This window comes from Saccopteryx bilineata, chromosome 1 (genome assembly GCF_036850765.1).
Source record: "Saccopteryx bilineata isolate mSacBil1 chromosome 1, mSacBil1_pri_phased_curated, whole genome shotgun sequence".
Classification (NCBI taxonomy): domain Eukaryota; kingdom Metazoa; phylum Chordata; class Mammalia; order Chiroptera; family Emballonuridae; genus Saccopteryx; species Saccopteryx bilineata.
This window is the reverse complement of record NC_089490.1, coordinates 14,733,311-14,753,601: the sequence shown is the minus strand read 5'-3', so window position 1 is coordinate 14,753,601 and position 20,291 is coordinate 14,733,311. Positions and strand designations below refer to the sequence as shown.

At 57.2% G+C, this 20,291-nt stretch overlaps 1 protein-coding gene across 2 annotated transcripts in view; it reads left to right on the top strand.

The window, feature by feature from the left end:
- The first annotated feature begins 942 nt into the window (after nt 1-942).
- The window catches only part of CPNE5 (copine 5), a 97,896-nt gene continuing 78,547 nt past the window's right edge, over nt 943-20,291 (top strand). For both annotated transcript variants that reach the window (XM_066237848.1, XM_066237757.1), the window contains exons 1-3: nt 943-1,595; nt 17,259-17,299; nt 18,060-18,106. In XM_066237848.1, coding sequence (XP_066093945.1) covers nt 1,501-1,595; nt 17,259-17,299; nt 18,060-18,106 — 183 coding nt within the window. In that variant the 5' untranslated portion in view covers nt 943-1,500. The remainder of the gene's footprint in view (nt 1,596-17,258; nt 17,300-18,059; nt 18,107-20,291) is intronic.

The window sequence follows — 20,291 nt, the reverse complement described above, 5'->3', positions numbered from 1 at the left end:
CATAGTTTAGGCCCAGGCTGAGGAGGGGCTACAAGGGGTCTCACTGCGACCCCAGGCCTGAGAGAGCAAGCGGCGTGGTGGGGGTAGGGGGGGTGGGGGGTGGCAGGGTGCGGCCTGGCTGGGAGGAGGGCTGCCTGAGAGGTGCCTCACCGCCGCCCTCCCTCCCAGGGCAGGGATCAGAGCCCCGTGCACAACAGGCGCCCACTCCGTGTTGGTGGCTTAGAAGCAGGGGAGGAGGGTGGGGGTGGGGGGGGCTCAGGCTGCCCTCTCAGTCTGGTGTGGAATTTTCTAGACCCGGGAGCTGGCTCAGCGTGTGGTCACCACGGGCCAGGGATGGGGAGGGCGCTGGCACGTGGCTTGGGTGGCTGACTCGGTGCAGCCAGGCCGGGCAGGAGCCCTAGGTAATGGGGACGAACCCAGGCACCGACCTTTTGTAGGCCTAACGGTCTCACCAGAAAACCGAGGCTGCTCCTCCCCAGGTGGTAGTCCGTTTCTGGACGGAGACCTATCCCCACCCGCCCCATGGGGGAACCCTCAACAGAGAACTCCCCAACCCTCTGGGTATATGCGTGTGGGAGTCTCTTTTGCACCTGCCCCCTCCCCGCGCCCCATTTAGACCCTTCTTAAACAGGTGCCCCTTGGTTCACACATCCCTCTCCCTCCCCCATGAGGGGGTGGAGAGTGGGGAGCCCAATCAGATGGAGACGCACACGGCCAGGACCAGCTCAGACTCCCAGCATCTAGAGCCACGTCCCCACGCCTGCCACGCGCGCACACACAGACTCGCTCACACAAACACACTCAGCCCGGCGCGCAGACCCCGCCCGCGGCCCCGCCCCGGCCCCTGCGGGAGCCCCCTCCGGCGCTCACCACTCGGCAAGCAACCCGGCCCGGTGGCGGGAGGTGGCGGCTCCAGGCAGATTTGATTTTCCCGCAGCCCGGACGCCCCGGAGCCCGGAGCTGGAGCCGAGGAGGTGGCGCTCGCAGCGGCGTCCCCAGCCCCGCCGCCGCCGCCCGCGCCGAGACTCAGCAGGAGGGAGTCAGCCCCGGCGCTCCTGGCTCCTCGCTGCGCGGGTCTGGCTCCCCCGCCGCCCGCGCCCCACCGGACCCCGGCGCCCCCTCTCTCTCCTGCACCCCTCTGCCCCCGCCTGAAGCTGCACGCCCCTCTCGGCGCGCCACGCGTCCCTCCCGGCGCCCTCGCCCCGCGCCCCTGCGCCTCGCCCCGCTGCGCTCCAGCGCCTCGGACACCTCGCCCCTCTCCGCCGGGCCCCCGGCCTCCTCCTCGCGTTCCCCGCCACCCGTCTTGGAGCCGCGGCCCCCGCTCCTTCCTCCCCCCTTCCCTCTCTCACTTCCCACGCCCCCTCTTCGAGCTCCTCTCTCCTCCCTTTGCCGCCCGGCTTCGGCTCCGTACTTGGGGGAGAGCCCAGGGTTTCCGCTGCTCCAGAGAAGGCGTGAATCGCGCAGGGCTTGACTAATTAGGGGTGGGGGACGCGGTGAGCGATGGAGCAGCCCGAGGACCTGACGTCGCTGAGCGAGTTCGACTCCTTGGCGGGCAGCATCCCGGCCACCAAGGTGGAGATCACAGTGTCCTGCAGGTGAGCCTCCCGCTGGCCGGGTCCCCTGTCCCGCGCATAGACCCGGAGCCCCGTGGCCCGTGTCCTCGCCTCCAGGACGCCAACCCCCTCAACCCCCGCCTGTCTGGCCAGAGCCCCTGCCCAGCTGCAGGTGGCGAGGGCGGAATGGAAGCCAGACTTGGGGTCGTTATTCACGAAAGTTTGCACTCTGGGCTGTTGCTGCAAGGCGATATGGAGACACAGGAGCGGGGTCCAGGCGCCTGAGGCGGGAGAGGGGGGAGTGAACGGCTATACCTGGGTCTTGGCACAGGTTAGTTATTTCTGATCAACTCCTCCCCAAATCAAGAAGTAGGTGATCTGCCCCATCCCTCCCAGCCTGCCCAGCCCCTGCCTTCCTGCCCTCCTTTCCTTTCTTCTCCCCCCTGCTTTGCCCCAACACCCTCCTCCTCTCCTCCCCCACCCACTCATGGGCCCCAGACCCCAGGACTCGAAAGCCTTTCTTCACCTCCAACAACAAAACTGACTCTTGGAGAAGGATCAGCTTGCTTTGCCTCGTTACTAGAGGTGGGCAAAACTGATAACCATTTTAAATGGTACCATTAAAAAAAATAACTTGGATCAAAATCTTAAGCCAAAGGACTAGATCATTGAGTGTGATTTTAGAGTTCAGCAGGGGAGGGGAAGGGTGTTTTTTGAGCTTCTACCCCAAAATCCGCAGTCATGTCCCACAGGCTTTGGGGGTAACCTCTCCGTCTCAGACCCGGTCTCTACCAGAGCCCCCCACCAGAGGGGAAGGCTGCCCCAGGCAGTGAGAGGATGCCGTGGAGATGGGGATACTTCTCCCTAGGGCAATCACCCTGTGGCTGGCCTAGGGCCACTGCCCTGCTGGGACTGTGAGGGGCACCGTGGCCCAGGCATAGCCCACCTGAGGTCCCCTGAGATGCCATTCCTCCTTCCCCAGATGACCAGAGTCCTGACTGTGCCCTGGTTCCAAATCACCCCCACCCCGTCCTCACCCAGGCTCCTCTCTGGTCAGACCCTTTCCCCATCCCTCCCCCACAGTGCAGGCAGTGAGGAGGTGTAGAATGAGCCAGACGAAGGACCTGAGCTGGGGCTGGGGGTGTGTGTGTGAGTGAAAGTGAGGGTTGATGTTGAACATAGCTGCCCCTGCGCCAGGCTCCTGTGATAACTCTCATATGTCCCTCCCCTGGCCCCACACACAGTGCCGTCAGAATTGTCTCCCAGCGCCATTAGCATCTTGCAGTTACTCTGCTGGGAGAACCCGATGGCTCATTAGCTCCAGGCTCACCTTCTCAGCCATCAACGGCTGCCACAGCCCTTCTCCCATCTCCAGCAGGTCACACGTCTCTGTGCCTGACTCCCCTCCCTTCACCGCGCCCCCACCCTTCAATCATGTCTGTGTCAGAGCTGTCTCAGGATCCGCCCACCTCCAAGCCCATGAACAACCCATTCCCCATTCAGGGTTCACCCCTCCTTCCTCTGCCAATCCATGCCCTGCATCCCAAAAAGCTGGGCCTCGTGCCCCCGCTTCCAACCATCCTTCTCACCCGCGAGACACCCAGCCTGAATCACCGTCTTCTGTGTCCCCTGGGTCCGGAATACTCAGCCTGGGTCAGCGGGTCACTCACATGCTGAGCGCTCAGCCTCTGAAGACATCACTGGTGTGTAGACTTCTTCCCTCCTCCCCCAGAGCAACCATCTAAGCGGCTGGGGGCAGAGATCCCTACCCTGACTCAAACACACAAACCCTCTATTCCAGCGGAGAGGGCAGGAGAGGAGGCAGCAGGCACATAGCGTTGTGGCTTTGGAGTCCGACGCTTTGAAATGGAATCTGCTCCACCACTTGGGGCTGACTTTTAGCCTAGGTTTTCCCCTCTGTCAAGTGCAAACAGGAGAAGCCCCACTCACTGCCCACGGTAGCTCGCATGCTTGGAAGAGTGGCTGGCATGTCGCAACGGGTGCTCGACAAATAGTATGGGAGAAGTGAGCTACAGAAGCAGAGAATTGTGAGGTACCCAACACACTACTCTGCACTTTGATTGGCACGCAGTTGGTGCGCCACAAGTCGCTGCGATGATTACCAGAAGGCGGTGAGGCTGGCTCCTGTTTCCTCTCTGGAAGTAGAGGCGTCATACCTTTTGCCTACAGAGTACCTAGGGAAGCATCTGAGATCCTGGGGGACGTGGTTCTGGGATCAGCCCGGGGTCCGTTCCCTCTCAGGACACACGGTCCACCAGCCTGCGCAAGGCCTGCCCCAGGCCCCGTCCCTGCTCTCCCGAAAGCCGGAGGGGGGAGAGAGAGTGGGTTCTGGTAGGAAGGGGAGAGAAGGGGGAAGTCACCCAGAGCAGAGGGGAGGCCTGGAAATCTAGGTGGGCTTAACATTGTACATCCATCACCTTGCCTCGACCAGGTCTAACTATCCAGGTCCTATTAGAAGGTTGGGGGGAGGGAGAAAAGAAGGAAGGGAGAAGAGGAGGAGGAGAGGAGGGAGAGGATGGGGAGGAGGGAGAGCCGCACAGAGTGGTTGCCTCCATCCAGTACCGTCTACAGGTCATAGTCACCAATGAATGAGAGTCAAGGCCTATTCCCTGCATCCCATGGTCAGCACTGCCTTGGCCCCAGGAGGGGGCTGAGGGGTGCCCCTGCCGGGAGCACCTGGGGTGGGCGGAGAACAACAGCAGAGCAGGCAGGGGGGTTGATGGGCTGAGCACTCCAGGAGGCTTCAAAATGAGCTGCTGGGGTCCAGGGAGGTCAGTGTTTTGAGAAACCAGAAACCAGCATGCTGGGGGCCAGTTCTCTTCCCTCTGGGCTCCTTCTGAAGGTCCCTGCCACCTCCTGCCGCCTTGGGAGCTCTCTGCTCTTGCCTGGGGGAGGGGGACCCAAACCCCTGCTACGCCTGTCCTAGGGGTCTCCTAGCTGAGCGGAGCTGCCTGCTGCAGGGACAGGTCTGCACCCCAGCATAGGAGCACAGCAGAGGCCCAGCTGAGCCTCCACTGAGGGCAGAGGACAATAGCGGACGGGTACCTTCAGGCCCCTGTGGTAGGTGGGCTGGCTGTCTCTGGGGCTAATCTATAGTCTCCGCCCAAATAATTGTTTCTCACCAACTCTGGGGATTTTAGGACCAAAGGTCAGAAAGTACCTAGTTGTTTGGCACAGTGGTTAAGAATACAGACTGTGGGATCTCTCTCCCTGGGTTCAAATCTCAGTTCTGTCCCTGTGACATTGGGTAAACCACTCAGCCTCAGTTTTCTCATCTATTAAGGAAGTGTAATAATCCTCAGCATAGTTTGGAGGATTAATCCCTGAGTAGTAATCTATGTTGCCTATGATTGGACACCTGAAAGTAACTAAACATCTGTCTCTATAGCTGAGTCCCAGGGTCTGGGTGGGCCCTGGAGATTGGACCCACCTAGAGATTCTCTCCTCCCTGGCCCCCGCAGTTTTATTGACATGTACTTGGCATGTGAGGTTTTATTGACATGTATATAGCATTTGACATGAGTCTGAGATGCTGAGTAGGTAGGTAGGTAGATGGTTTATGGAACCAGATAACAGCAGACCTTGCAGGAAGTGTGAGCCGCCGGTTTCTCTGGCCTCTGGTGGTCTGTCTGGAGCCTCTTCCGACTGTTGGCCTCTCTGCAGACCCAGTCAGAACTCACCTGTCCAGTGTCCCATTCCCCAAGGGCCGTGCTGTTTTTCTCGAGTGCGCATGTGTCATCTGAGGCAGGGCTCAGAACCAGCCTGCTGGCTGGAAAGAGCAATTTGCATTTTTTTTTTTTTTTATGTAACAGGAAACCTTTGCACTTCTGCAGGGTCCTGCTGGAAGAAGCAAAGCACACTTCCCCGTGGGGAGACCCCGAGAGAGAGCACAGGTGGGGGACACGGGGAGAGTCCAGGGGCAGGCATTGCGCAGCCCGCTGGAATCTGTCAAGTAGCTGCCCTCTGCCCACCAGCCCTTGCCTGTGCCCCCCGCCCCCTGTTGTTTTGTGCTGTGTGTTCAGGGTGGTGTTCTGTTGCCCTGGGGCAGGAGAGGCAGTCTGACTCAGGAGCTGGGCACTAGGTCTCTCAGAAGGCCTGTGAATGGGCGAGCTTTCTTCCGACAGGCAGGGGAGGGCGGCTTTGGGCAGGGAAGACCTGGGGACAGTGTGGCAGCTGTCACAGCTGGTGCTGGGAAAAAGAGGTCCAGCCAGCCACGGACTGCGCCAGGGCATCCTTTAGTGGAGCTGGGGAGCCGCAGTGGGGTTTATTGAGTGCTTACTACGAGCTAGGCACCTCCTATCTGTGTTAGGCCAGGCCATGTGCAACTGCCTGCACCCAACTGGTTTTCACCTCCTCAGATAGCAATTTGGTTCAGACTAAGATTATTATATTAGTTTTCAATTCCTGTGCAACAAATCACCACCAACCTAGCAGCTTAAAGCAACAGCCCTTTGCTATCTCACGGTTTGTGTAGGCCAGAAGCCCAGGCTCAGCATGACCGGCTTCTCTGCTCAGGGGCTCCCCGGGCTGAAACCGAGGCACCTGCTGAGGCTATGACCTCGTCTGAGGCTTGGGGTCACAGCTAAGCTCATTTAGGTTGATGGCAGGATTCAGTTTCTTGCAGCTGTAGGGCTGAAGCCCTGTTTTCTTGCGGATGGTTGGATTGGGGTGGCTCTGGGCTCCTAGAGGCGGCCCCGAGGTCCTAGCCAGGAGGGCCTCTCACAACAAGGCACCTTACTTCTTTCAAGGCAGCGGGAGAGTCCCCTGTCAGCTGCAACAGTGTTGTACAAAGTAACAGTAGTCACAGGGGTGAGCATCTCATCATATTCCCAGGTCCCAGCCATGCCGAGGGGAGGGGATTATGCAGGTTTGTACACCCAGGGCAGGAATCTAGGGGATCATCTTCGATTTCTCCCTGCGGCGTTACTGTATCTTTCTAACCTTACAGCAGACAGTTCTATGAGGTTGACAATAGTCTTTTCCCTTTTTTGCTGATTAGGAAATTAGGGCTCAGAAAGGTTAAAGGGATGTGCTAAGGCTGCAACATTGAGTACGTTTTGGAAAGGGGGATTCAAATTCAGTTTCCTCAAACTTCAAAGCGTTGAGCATTTCTTGAGGCTGGGAATGTGGGTGTCCATGGGGATCATAGTAGGGTGTCCGGGTGACCAAGAATTAGGTGTTTTCTCTCCAGGGATGGGAGAGATCTCCTTTGCTCAAGTATGCCTCTGGCTCTGGGAAGCAAACCCAGGACTGGAGGGTTCCCCAAGGAGCAGTGGTCAGACCCGGGACAGCAGGCAGGCAGCCAGCCTTTCACGCATCCAGACCTTGTAGTGGTTGCTTACCATCTCTCCTTTCCCAGCCCACAGTTCTCCCTGCTCAGACCCAAGGCCATCGCTGGAGATGACTGACCACTGGGAATAAATGGGCGGGGTGGGGGGGGAGATAAGGGGAATAAGGCCGTAAAGCCTCAAGGCACAGAAGAGTCAGGCTCAGTTAGGAATACTTCAGCTGTAGGTAACAGAAAGTTTAATAGTGATTCAAACAGGAAATACATGTATTGTTCTCGGATCACAAGGAGTCTGGAGGGAGATTATCCCAATGCTGGTTTGGTAGCTTGCTTGGCCATCAAGGACCCCACTATCTTTGTGCTCGGCCACCATCCAAACGGTGGGCCTTGTTAGTACAAAACAGCTGCCTGTTCCAGGCATCTCAGGCCACATCCAAAGATAGGAAGCGAGGCATAGGGTCAGAGGCCTCTCTTTGAAAAGTTGTTTTTAATCTGGAAAGTGCAATCCCTCCCCAAATCTCTCAGGACACTTCCCCTTCTGTTTCAATGGCCAAAACTGGGTCTCATGTCCAACCCTGGACTAGTATATTAGTCAGCTTGGGCGGCCATGACAGTGTACCATGGAGGGGTTGGCTTAAGCAACGGCAATTCGTGTATCACTATTCCTGAGGATGGAAGTCCAAGATGGGTGGACTTGGTCACCAGCATGGTCCAGTTCTGATGAGGATTTTCTTCCTGGCTTCAGATGGCCACCTTCTTGCTGTGTTCTCACTGGCAGAGAAAGAAAGAGGGAGCAAGCTCTGTGGTGTGTCTTTGTAAGGGCGCTAATCCCATCGTAATCCCACCCTTATGGCCTCAAATAACCCTAGTTACCTTCCAAAGGCCTCATCTCCAAATACCATCACATTGGGGGGTAGTGGTTTTGTTTTTTTTTTTAATTTTTATTTTATTTATTCCTTTCTAGAGAGGAGAGAGAGAGGAGAGAGAGAGAAGAGAGAGACAGAGAGAGAGAAGGGGGGAGGAGCTAGAAGCATCAACTCCCATATGTGCCTTGACCAGGCAAGCCTAGGGTTTCGAACCGGCGACCTCAGCATTTCCAGGTCGACGCTTTATCCACTGCGCCACCACAGGTCAGGCCAGGGGGGTAGTGTTTTAATGTATGAGTTTGGAGTGGGGTACATAATTCAGTCAGTAGCAACAAGAACTCTGACGTCTGGGTGTCACTATCAGGTGCCTGAACCAGTGTGGATTCTGTTAGCAGGAAGCCAGTGAGGAATGCTTGCTCTTGGACAGCCGTGGACTCTGCCACTAGGAGGTGTTCCAAGTGACCCGTAGGCGATTGAGCTGCGGGGGATGCAGGGGCCTCAAGTTTGGCATCTCTGAGGACGGGCTCCTTGGATTTTCCTGCAGTCAGTGCACATCCAGTATTAGGTCACAGGGACTGATTCTCCAAGCACAGCTTAGCTGGACCTCTGACGGTACCTCTCTTCCTGCCAGTTTCCTGGGCAGGAAATAATAGACTTAGTGTGCTTTTAAAGCATAGCAAGGGGCCTCTGTCCCCTAACATCACTCAGCTTTGCTCGCCCAGCATAGTACCTGAAGGGCCCAGTAAGATAGTTTTATGCCTTTCGATGCTAAGAAATTCTGGGGAAGACCCTGAAAGTCAACGGAATTCCTGGCTTACCTTCTCTGAAACCTTGGCCAAGTCATTTAAATTCTCTAACCTCAGTCTCTCCATCTGTAAAATGGGGGAAATACTGGTCCCGTCCACAGCCTCCTGGAAAACGGTTATGAAGACAAAACAGATTATGTTTGTGAAGTCCTGTGAAAAGGGGAATGTGCCTAAGAAACTCAGTAATGAGTAATGATGATAGGTACCAATGCCTGGTCACTGCTGACACATCCATTCATTCATCAGGACTGACACATCCTTCATTCAGTAATTGATACTGATCCTCATTTGCTATTGAGTGGTTCCTCTGTGCCACGCACAGTTTGAAGTGCTGAGGATATATATAGTGGTGAACAAGATAGGCAAATTCTCTCCTCTCATAGAACTTAAATTGATTGGTGTTGGTGATGGGGAATATAAACAAATGTACACCTTTTTTATTAAATCATGTCTGAGAGAGATAAGTGCTCTGCAAACAAGTTTGTGGTTGTTGGTGATGCTCTAGTCAGGATGGGCAGGGGACATCGAGGTGAGAGCCAATGGGTGAGAAAGCCATCTGGGGGAGGATCTGGAAAGGGTGATTCTGCTGGAACAGCAAGTGCAAAGGCCCAGTGGCAGAAAAGACCTTGGTATGCTTGCAAAACTGCAGGGAGGCTTGTGTGGCTGGAGCAAGGAGAATCCCAAGGAATGGAAGAGGATTAGGTCAGAGAGAAAATGGGGAGGGGGTGCAGATCATGGCCTGTGACCCATGTTAAGGAGTTTGATTTATCATTATAATAGAATTGGGAGGAGGTGGGGTTAGACAGCAGTAATGTGATCTGATTGGCTTTCTAAAAAATTTCTCTGGGTATTGTAAAGGAATGGACTGGTGGAGGAAGGGGAGAGGCAGGAACTGAAGCAAACAGCTAAGCAGGAGGCCACTGTACCATCCAGTGACAGACAGTGGTGACGGTCGCATGAGGAAGAGGGGACAGATCTGGGATATGTTTTTGAAGCAGAAACCTTTCAGACTTGATGATGAATGGGACCGGAGGGGGGCACAGGAAGAGAGAAATGGAGCATGCTGCCCACGTTTCTATTTTAAGCGGTCGGCTTCACAACAGCTGCGCAAGGCAGGTACGTAGCCCCATGCACAGATGAGGAAACTGAGGTTCAGGAGCTGGTCCGGGGTCACAGAACTAACCTGGGGCCCTGGAAGTCCCAGCGGGGATGCATCCGAGGCTGGCTGGTGCTCATGCTCTCTTCCCTTGGTCACGCAGCATGGGAGGGACGGTTATGACAATAATTAATAATAATAAAAATGCAAATAGCCCCAGAAAGGAGTGCTCTCTAAGCCATGTGGAAATTGCTTTTTAGACCTTGGCGAGGAGACTTGGCATGGAGACAGCGCGCACGGGGGAGGGCGGCATCTGAGAGGGGAGACCGGCGGGTGCCCGGGGCCGAGTGCCAGGCCCCCTTTCTGCCCCAGCTCCCTCCGATCATCGCCTCTGGTTGCTTCTGCCCCTGAGGATGGGGAGCAGGGCAGGCGGAGGCGGAGAGCCCCCCGGTTCTCTTCGGTTGTTCCTTGGGGAGCAGCCCAGATGAGGCTGAGGGCAAGGAACCATGAGAATGCGAGGGCCACTTCTGGCTGAGAGAGGGCTTTGGGAGACCGGGGTTTGGTGATGCAGATAGATGCTCTCTGTGACATGTCCGAATGGGCTTGGGCTGCGGCGTTTGATCAGGAAGCCTCCTGGAAAGATGGCTGACGCCGGGCACAGCTCTCAAGCTCAGCGGCCTTGCTTGTAGCGTGGGGTGCCATCCACCTGCCGGCGTTGAGACGCAGGGTGAATAGGGTGTCACCGATTAGGTACCCAACCAAGGGCTTGGTGCAGCACATGTCATTTCTCTCTCATCCTCTTTGCCTGCCTGGGGGGTAGACCAGGTGTTTGGTGCTGGGTCGCTCCAGAGAGAAATGGGGTGTTGCTGGTGGGCCCCTTCGGGTTCCTGTTTCTCCCTGATGTCAGCTCCCCTGTCCTGTCTGTTCTCCTCAAGGAGGGCTGCATAGCCAGATGGGCAGTGGCGGGCACAGGCATGCCAGAGCTGGAGGGCCCCCCGCAGCCTAGCATCAGGGAGCGTGGGTGGGCAGTGGATACGGGGCATCACGAGAAGCCACTTCGTTCTCCGTAGGCCTTTAATGAGCACTTACTGTATGCCGGGCACTGGATTGCAACTTACCATGTGCTGGACACTGTTGGAACTCTTGCATGTATGAACTCTGTTCTCAGAAAACCCCTAGGAGAGAGCTATCATTATCCCCATGTCACAGATGGGAATACTGAGGCACAAAGAAGCTAGTGAGGTCATGCAGCTAGTAACAGACAGAGCTGGGGTGGGGGCCCAGACGGGAAGCTACAAGTCTGTCGTCTTAACGTCTCCACCTTTTGTCAGAGGTTGGAGAGACGCTTAGGGAGGGTTATTGGAAAGAAGATAAACCAAGTTGGTTTTTTTTTATAACTTTTTTAGCCTAATGAACCTCTTTGGGAATGATATGAAAGCCCTCCAGGAAGAATGCCTCCATGTGGACCAATGGGCCTCATCTTTCTTATAGTTTCAGGGGGTCCATAGACCCTATTAAGGACCTCTGGTCCAGAAAAGCTGGATTGTGGGAGCCTTCCCATGCTGCTTTCTGCGTGGTGGCCAGAGTCACCGCTCGGTGCATCCGTGTCACCTTGAAGGGCTTTCTTAGAGACAAACAGGGATGTGTGATGGTCAGTTCACCCAGCAGCTCAGCTCAAGAACAAATGTGTCTCCGCAGACTTGGGCTCCCCGACGATGGGGTATGTCCCCCTCAGACTGGGGCTCCCCGAGGGACTGGGCCGTGTCCCCCTCAGACTGGAGCTCCCCGAGGGACTGGGCCATGTCCCCTCAGACTGGGGCTCCCCGAGGGACTGGGCCGTGTCCCCTCAGACTGGGGCTCCCCTCAGACTGGGCCGTGTCCCCTCAGACTGGAGCTCCCCGAGGGACTGGGCCGTGTCCCCTCAGACTGGGGCTCCCTGAGGATAGGGCTGTGTTCCCCTCAGACCGGGGCCACCCGAGGACGGGGCCATGTCCCCCTCAGACTGGGGCTACCTGAGGACGGGACCATGTCACCCTCAGACTTGGGCTCCCTGAGGACGGGGCCATGTCCCCCCTCAGACCGCCCCCCCCCCAAGGACGGCACCCTCTTCCTCTCTCTGACAGCTTCTCCTCCCAACACCCTCCCTGAGCACCGGCCAGGAGCTGTCTGTCACTCGGCCCGTCCAGTGCTTCCTGCCTGTGCGGGGGCCTTGCAGCCTTCTGACCTCGGCACGCAGTCACAGCCATTCTGTCGCTGCCCCGAACTGGAAATGTTCCTTGGGGGAGAATGGAGAGGAGAAGGGCCTTCAGTGCGTCCTCCCTGGCCTTGATTTGAGGAACAAAAGAAAGCCAATTTCCAGGCTGCAGCGCGGACAGCGGAAGGGTTTTATGCTCTTTTGGGGAAAAAATACATTTGCCTGTTGGAAAGGATTTTTTTTATTTTGAGCTCTCCAAAGATAGAAGGTGGAGAAAAAGCACTTAGGATCTGGTCTGTCGGTGCCCTTGTGGTCTGGGCCCTGCTTGGTGGCGGAAGACCTGGTTTGCCCCCCTCGGCTTCTTACTGCCCGAGTCCCCGTGGGCAGGTCCCTTGCCGCTGAGCCCCCGAGTCCCCCGTGGATCGGGGGACAGTCATGTCAGAGCCTTTGTGCGCTACGCATGTGTATGCTGTTGCAGTGGGCCTACTGAGGCCCTGAGACCCGATGTCCTGACGTTTGGGGTCTGGACTGGTGTCACTGGAAACAGTGTTCATGTGTATGCACACGCATGTGTGCGTGGGTGTGTGTCTGTGGCTTCTGGGGCCCTGTCCAGACCTACAAGATCAGATGCCAGGAGTGGGGCCCACGCATCCGCCTTCTTACAAGTGGGAGAAGGGCCGAGTCCCAAGGAGCGCGAGCCTGTGGCGCGTGGGGTGAGCGGCCATCTCAAGGTCCGGAGGGCAGGCGTGTCTGTCAGCACACAGGCGGGGCGCGTGTGCTCGAGGGGAAGGATCAGAGCAGGGTGTAGGGTTCAGGGACCTGAGCCCAGGGGAAGCCTGAGGCTGGCGTGAGGGAGGCTGCCCTCAGCCAGCGGGGGCATTCAACACACGCTTTGCAACGGGACGCTGAGAGTCTGCATGTTGAAGGTGGGCGTCCTTGGACCAGTGAGGGTAGAGGTGGCTATGTCACCCGTCCTGTCTCTCCTTTGTCATCCAAGTGAGCCTGAGCACCCACCATGGAAGTGACTGCTCTGCTCAGAACCTGGCCATGATGACTGGCCCATCTGAACAAGCCTCACCGTGTCCGAGTGCTTCACAGTGGTCCTGAGGGAGGAACTGTGTTTAGCCCCGCTTTACAGATGGGGAAACCGAGGCACAAGGAGAGCAAGTAACTTGTCCAGATCTGGGACGTGGGCCCAGCATGTCTGACTGCAGCCTATGCATTCGCCGGTAGGCCCTCCAGCTGAGAGGAAGTATCGGGCCTTGTCCTGAGCACGACCGGGTGCATGCTGGCGAAGAGGCAAGCGCCTTGTTCACCCGTCTGGCCATTGCTTTGTTGTTGTTGTTTTTAAAGATTTTATTTATTCATTTGAGGAGAGAGAGAGAGAGAGAGAGAAGAGGGAAGGAGCAGGAAGCATCAACTCCCGTATGTGCCTTGACCAGGCGAGCCTGGGGCTTCGAACTGGTGACCTCAGCGTTCCAGGTTGACGCTGTGTCCACTGCATCACCGCAGGTCAGGCTGGCCATTGCTTTGGTCTGTCTTCGTCCTCCCCATTTGCCAGGCCCCTGCTCTGACATAGGTGCTGGGCTGGCCCGAGGCAGAGTGGGGGTCGCAGTCCTGGAGGAGTACACAGCCAGAGGAAGAGACGGAGGCAACCCTGCTTTTGCAGCCCAGGGTGTGCTGAAGACGAGTCAGAGGGCTGCACGCTGCAGGCCAGAGGGAGCTCAGGGGCGGCGAGAGGAAACGCTGCTGGTCACTGTCTGCCCAGGAAAGGTAGAACCGAGGAGGAAGGATGGGAGTAGGTCTGGAAGGACGGAAGCGTGACCTCAGCAGTGTGTGTGTGGGGGGGGAAGAGGGTTGGCATCACCTTTGGGTTTGTGGCCAGAATAACTCACGCCTCAGGATGCATCGACAGTCCTGAGGTCACTGGGCCAAGAGCCACTGAAGCTAGGTGACTGGATTCTTTTTTTTTTTTTTTTTTTTCAGAGACAGAGAGTCAGAGAGAGGGATAGACAGGGACAGACAGATAGGAGAGAGATGAGAAGCATCAATCATCAGTTTTTTCACTGTGACACCTTAGTTGTTCATTGATTGCTTTCTCATATGTGCCTTGACCATGGACCTTGGGTCCAAGCTGGTGAACTTTGCTCCAATCAGATAATCCCAAGCTCAAGTTGGCGACCTTGGGGTCTCAAACCTGGGTCCTCCGCATCCTAATCTGATGCTCTGTCCACTGTGCCACCGCCTGGTCAGGCAGGATTCTATTTCTTAGTCTAGCCATGTGCCTCTTGCCCAGCTGGGAGGGCGGGCAGAGCCAAGAAAAGTCCATTTGTGTCTCTGAAGATAAAGCTCTGTCTCTCTCTCTGTCTCTCTCTGTCTCTCTCTCTGTCTGTCTCTCTCTCTCTCACACACACACACACCCCTAGGCTGAAATCCAGGATCTCGCTCTCTTACTAGCTTAGACATGACTAAACCTGAGTGCCCGACCCAGACTTGGAGGGAACCCAGACCTTGGAGAAGTCCCTTGCCTTCTCTCTGAGTCTCACATTCCTGATTTAGAAAAGAATCGGAAAAGGCGACCAGTGAGGTCCCTTCCAGCTGGACCATTTTAGCGTATTATGTAGTAATTGTCGAATTCCATTACCGCAGTCACAGAGAAACCCCTGCCGGCTCCCGCTTTAGTGGAGAAGCCCCGCCTCCAACCCTGGTTCGGAGTTCTCAGCTCCTCACCCGCCTCGGTCTTTGGTGCTAAGGCGTTTTTTCTTTTGTTTAAATCAAGAGGGAGGCTCTTGCCTCCACACCTAGTGCGCTGCGGGAGGGGAAGGTCCGCGCAGGTACGGGTCAGCCCACCCTGGAGCGGACGAGCATCTATCAAGCGCTATCTCACCTGCGGCCCCTGCTGCCTGCTTCTCAGAGCTGCCTCGGGTGTCATTTCCTGTGATGCTCACGCCATGGGCTGGGCGGCTTATCAGATGGTTTCCCAAGTGACAGCTGGCTGGGAGCAGGTCTGGTGGAGGAGGGGTGGGGGCCAGCTTTGGGGGGAGAACCCTGAATGAAGAGACTGAGCAGGGGGACGGGCACCTGGGGAATCTCTCTCTCTCAGAGACGTCTCTGGGAATCTGCTCGAGGACCGGAGCTGGTGACTCATGAGCACAATTGCGGGCCTCCTCAGGCAGCAGGGGATGCCCTGTGCTAGCACCGGGTTGCTACTGCATCTGTCTGCCTGTCTGTCTGTTGGTTGGCCTCTGGCTCCCAAGTCAGGATGGAGGTTACGGGAGATTGAGTTCAGTATGCAGTCAAGTTGCTCAGACAAGTGTCACTCCTGATTGCTTTGGTGATGATGGTGACTCAGGGTAAGGCCTCCTTCTAGACCTTTCTGGTTCTACCACTGTTTGCTGTAGGCAGTGGCCACTCCCTGCCCCTCCCTGGGTCCCAGGCTGCCTCCTGTGGAGAACATGGGGCGCCTGACCCCGGGGGTCCGTCCAGCTCTGACATTGGAGTTGGCTGTTGGAAGCCACACAGACCCATGTCTAGTGTTTCTCCTCTTTGGGAAAGGGGTTCAAGGGGCACAAAGGCCCATGATAAAGTGGAGAGGGGAAAGGTGAGGCGACCCCTGGGAGTGTCTGGGAGGAAGGCTGAGATGTGACTGGCTCAGAGCTTCACTTTAGGGCAGAGTAGGAGGTGGGGGTTACTCTATCAGGCAGGAAGGCTCATAGGGAACTCCTTCGGGATGGGGAGTGGAGGGACGCCTTTGCCCAGTCAACACGGGTCTTTAATGGGCAGGTTTCCTGGGACTCTGTCCCGTTGAGCCCCCCTGGGAGACTGGAGCATGCCTCAGGGTGGGTGTGGGAAGGGGAGTGAGGAAGCAGGTATTTTTCCCCCAGCTCCTGTCCATCATCGTGGGGTGAGGGCTGCCCTCTGAGGATAAACTTCCGGTACCTGTAGCCCGTCTGCCAGAGAGAGCCCTGAGGAGAGAAGCAGGAGGGAACCATGGGTGTGCACAGGAATGGGGAGGGCTAAGCACAGGGCATCAGCAACCCTCGAGGCTGGCACTACTGTCTGTGTTGTACGGATGAGGAAACAGAGGCTCAGAGGACTTGAGTCATCTCCTGTGTTGCTTCCTGCCAGCATCAGGCCACTGTTGAATGCGGGACACCAGATGTGCAGGAGGGACCCTTGCCTGATCTCCTGTGCCTCCACCTCCACATCTGCAGGCTGGGATGCTACCTACCCAGTACTGACCCTGTAGGGCAGCGTGAGAATCGGGAGCTTCTATTTGCAGAGCACTTAGCACGGTGCCTGGCCCATCACTGCGGCTCAATGAGCCGGAGCTGCAATTGCATTGAGGGGCCCTGTTCAAACGAGCCTGCGCCCCTTGAGAGGTGTAGTTCATTCCTCCCTCAGCACGGAGGGGACAATGGCATAAACTGGCTGTAAGGACGGCCCTGAGAGAATGGGAATAGGGTGGATATGTTTGGATGGCTTGATTTTACTTTTTGAGAGACAGAGATATGGTAAGGGGAGAGTTTCTAGAACAAACAGGCTAAGACTCCGAGTAAACTGAAATTTGGTCCAAGAGCGAGGGGCTGTGGGATCCAGGGTACAAGAGGGAGTGTGATGATGGTGGGGTGGGGGTGGGCGCTGCGCTCAGGAAGCTGAGGTGAGGACTCCAGCACTTGCTGTAGGCTTTTTTCCCTTCTTTTCCAAGTGAGAGGAGGGGAGTTGGAGAACAGACCCCGTATGAGAATCACGTATCTGACCGGGATCCTCTGGCAACCCCCATCTGGGGCTGTGCTCGCAACCAAGCTATTGTAGCGCTGGAGGCCGAGGCACTTGGACCAGCTGAGCTATCCTCCATGCTTGAGGCCACACTTAAACCAATCCAGCCACTGGATGCAGGAGGAGAAGGGAGAGAAAAGGGGGAGAGGGATGGGGAGAGAAGCAGATGGTCGCTTCTCCTATGTGTCCTGACCAGGAGTCGAACCTGGGACATCCACATGCCAGGCCAGTGCTCTACCACTGAGCCAACTGGCCAAGGCCTGCCCTGTGGGCTTTGATGTGTCAAACAAACAGTGCAGAAAGAGCCCCCTGCTCCTCCTGTGTCGCCCAAGTGAGGCCAGGCCAGAGTTAGCGTCCTGGTCTCGGGGAGGCCCGAATCCCCCGAGGTTCTCTCCTCCTGAGCTCTGCTAACTGGTCTCGGGGAGGCCCGAATCCCCCGAGGTCCTCTCCTCCTGAGCTCTGCTAACTGGTCTCGGGGAGGCCCGAATCCCCCGAGGTCCTCTCCTCCTGAGCTCTGCTAACTGGTCTCGGGGAGGCCCGAATCCCCCGAGGTCCTCTCCTCCTGAGCTCTGCTAACTGGTCTCGGGGAGGCCCGAATCCCCCGAGGTCCTCTCCTCCTGAGCTCTGCTAACTCCTCCTCTCTCCCCTTCTTTCAGGAACCTTTTGGACAAAGACATGTTTTCCAAGTCCGACCCATGTAAGTTCTGCTCCGACAACGATAACAGTAACAGCAATAACAAGGGTATCGTGACTGGTTGCGGCGGCCAACACGTGAGCCCTGACAGTGCCCAGCCCGTGCCCGGCACTGGCCCAGACACGGCACTGGCCCAGACACACCGAGGCTGTTCACAAGCACTGTCCGGAGAAGGAACTGGGCTGTTGACCCTTCCCAGGCCCTGTGCTCGTGAAGCCTCAACACAGCCAAGTGGGTTGGCGTTGGTCGAGGAGTCTGGGCCCAAAGTTTTCAGTCCCAGGGAAACCAGTACATTTAAGAGCCCCAGTTGGCTGTGGTCTGGGGGAACGAGCACTGATTTTGGAATCTAGGGTTCTAGCCCGGAGAAATGCCACTGGCATGTATGACCTCAAACCAGTCATTGGCCTCCTCTGAGGCTCAATTGGGCCACCAGTGAAGGGGGGCTGGTGATAGTAACAAGCCTTCTGGGGCTGCCCTTGAGCCCTAAAGGGATGGCTTGAGTTTCAGGTGCCCCCAAGTCATCCATCCTGCCCCCCTGTCTACCTGCGTCACACTTCACACTTGCTCAGGTCTCGATGCGCTCAGCTCCAGACGCACTGATATTCTAGGCCTCCCTCTCCAAGCTGACAGTGCCCCGGTCTCAACACTGCTGCCCAGGCCGGAGTCTCACGAGCTCGTGCCCTCCGGGGCCTTTCCCATCTGGGATACCGCCTTCCTCTTGGCCTGCCTGGCGTGCTAACCCTCTTTCCCTCTCTCCCCACAGTGTGCGTCATGTACATTCAAGGAATGGAGAACAAGCAGTGGAGGGAGGTAGGTCCAGCCCCTTTCCTCTCCCACTGGAGAGACCCCAGCCTGTCCCTGATCGTAGTCTGCTTGTTCTTCCGGCTCTGGAGACGTCCCACCTGATGTTTGTAACGGTGGCATCTGAGCCCAGGGGAAGGTCTGCAGAGGGTGGAGTCTTGTCCCTGCTGTTGCAGGAAGAACTAATGTGGACTGGGAAGTTCCTGCCCTTGGAGAGCTCCAGTCTGAGGAGGGAACACAGCCCCATCCTTGGGAAGCCCCAGTCTGAGGGGAACATGGCCCCGTCCTCAGGGAGCCCCAGTCTGAGGGGGGAACACAGCCCCATCCTTGGGAAACCCCAGTTTCTGAGGGAAGACATGGCCCCATCCTCAGGGAGCCCCAGTCTGAGGGGGGGACACAGCCCCATCCTCAGGGAGCCCAGTCTGAGGGGGACATGGCCCCATCCTCGGGGAGCCCCAGTCTGAGGGGGACATGGCCCCATCCTCGGGGAGCCCAGTCTGAGGGGGACATGGCCCCGTCCTCAGGGGCCCAGTCTGAGGGGGACATGGCCCCATCCTCGGGGAGCCCCAGTCTGAGGGGGACATGGCCCCATCCTCGGGGAGCCCCAGTCTGAGGGGGACATGGCCCCATCCTCGGGGAGCCCAGTCTGAGGGGGGGCACATGGCCTCATCCTCGGGGAGCCCCAGTCTGAGGGAAGACACCGCCCCGTCCTCAGGGGCCCAGTCTGAGGGGGGGCACATGGCCTCATCCTCGGGGAGCCCCAGGCTGAGGGGGACAGGAGTGCAGACCCACCAGGATCCTCATGGCCTGGGAAACATGGGTACAGCATCTGGCTCCGTGTCTCACCCACAGCTGCCAGCTTGTGGGTCTGACGAATGTGAGAATTCAGTTAGGTCAGCCTCCAGCCCAGAAATCTTCAGTTACTTTCTTCCACTCTGAATCCAGTCCCAGCTCCTTAGCCTGGCTCCAAGCTCTGCTACGAACCTGGAGCGTCCCTGGCGATGACACGATAAGAATGTGGAGAGCCGGCATCAGGGACTCAGGCTTTACCCCGACCCCCACCTTCCTCGCCGGCCACCCGAGGGGCCCGAGCACCTCCTGCCTGCCCCCTGTTCCCCAAGGTGTGGCAGGACCAGGTGGCCGAAGGGGGTGAATTTTATCCATAAAATGTATGGGAGACACTTCTACGGGCGTCGTCGGGTGAAGTTTGCTTTTTCACCCTCTCCAAGACTATGCCAATTAAAGCATCAAGCAGATTGCCGGGGAAACGTTTAGCCTACTTAAACGAACTAATTACTTTTGAGGCCTTTTTGGCCTAGCTTCATAGAAAGCAGGAATGTGCTAATGCCTCCGTGATTCATTCAGGAGAGCGCGGTGGGGCCTGTGCAGAGGGGCGTGGATCCGCTAGCCGGCGGGCCGGAGCTTACCGTCTGTCACTGGGACTCATCTCCATTTGGTTCAGGGTCCCCAGTTGTCACCACCAGCACCTGCAGGGTGAGGGGGTGTCAGAAAAAAAATGGGGAGGCCTGGCTGTCAAACACACCCGCACTTCAATCCTGGCCCCGGCCCTTTCTGGAGGTGGGGCCTGGGGCCAGTTGCTTACCCTGCTTGTGCCTCAGTTTCCACACATGTAATACGGAGGTAACGCCTACCTTGCAGGCCCGAGACAGGGATGGAACAGGATGGGTGGGTAGGGAGTGTAACGTGCCTGGGGCATCCTCACTGCTCCGTAAATATCACTGCTCAGCGTTATCCAGAGTGTTCAGGGCCCTGGCGGCCACAGCCCCATTTCAGTCAATATTTGCACCAGGAAGCATTTAGGAGGTGCTGGGCAACAGACCGGGTGCAGGTGGCCGGCAGGAGGGTGCCGGCCAGGGGAACAGAGCGTCACTAAACGCCAGCTGGAGCGGGGAGTGTGCAGCCAGGAAGAGGGGGCTCACAAGCATGAATAATCCCAACGGGAACCGTGAGAGGTATCGGTGAGAAGAGCACAGTAGCTCAGGGGAGAAAGTCCCTGCTTCCCATGTTCATAGCTCACTGGGTTTAAACATGGAATTTGACTAAACACAAGGCACCCGGCTGAGGGGTGCACGATGTGGGTCGGAGGAACTTCGGGGGTCATCAGCTCACCCCGCTCACTCTGCGAGGGCAGGAGAGGCCCCGGGTGGCTGAGTCAGGGTCCCAGAGCCCCGTG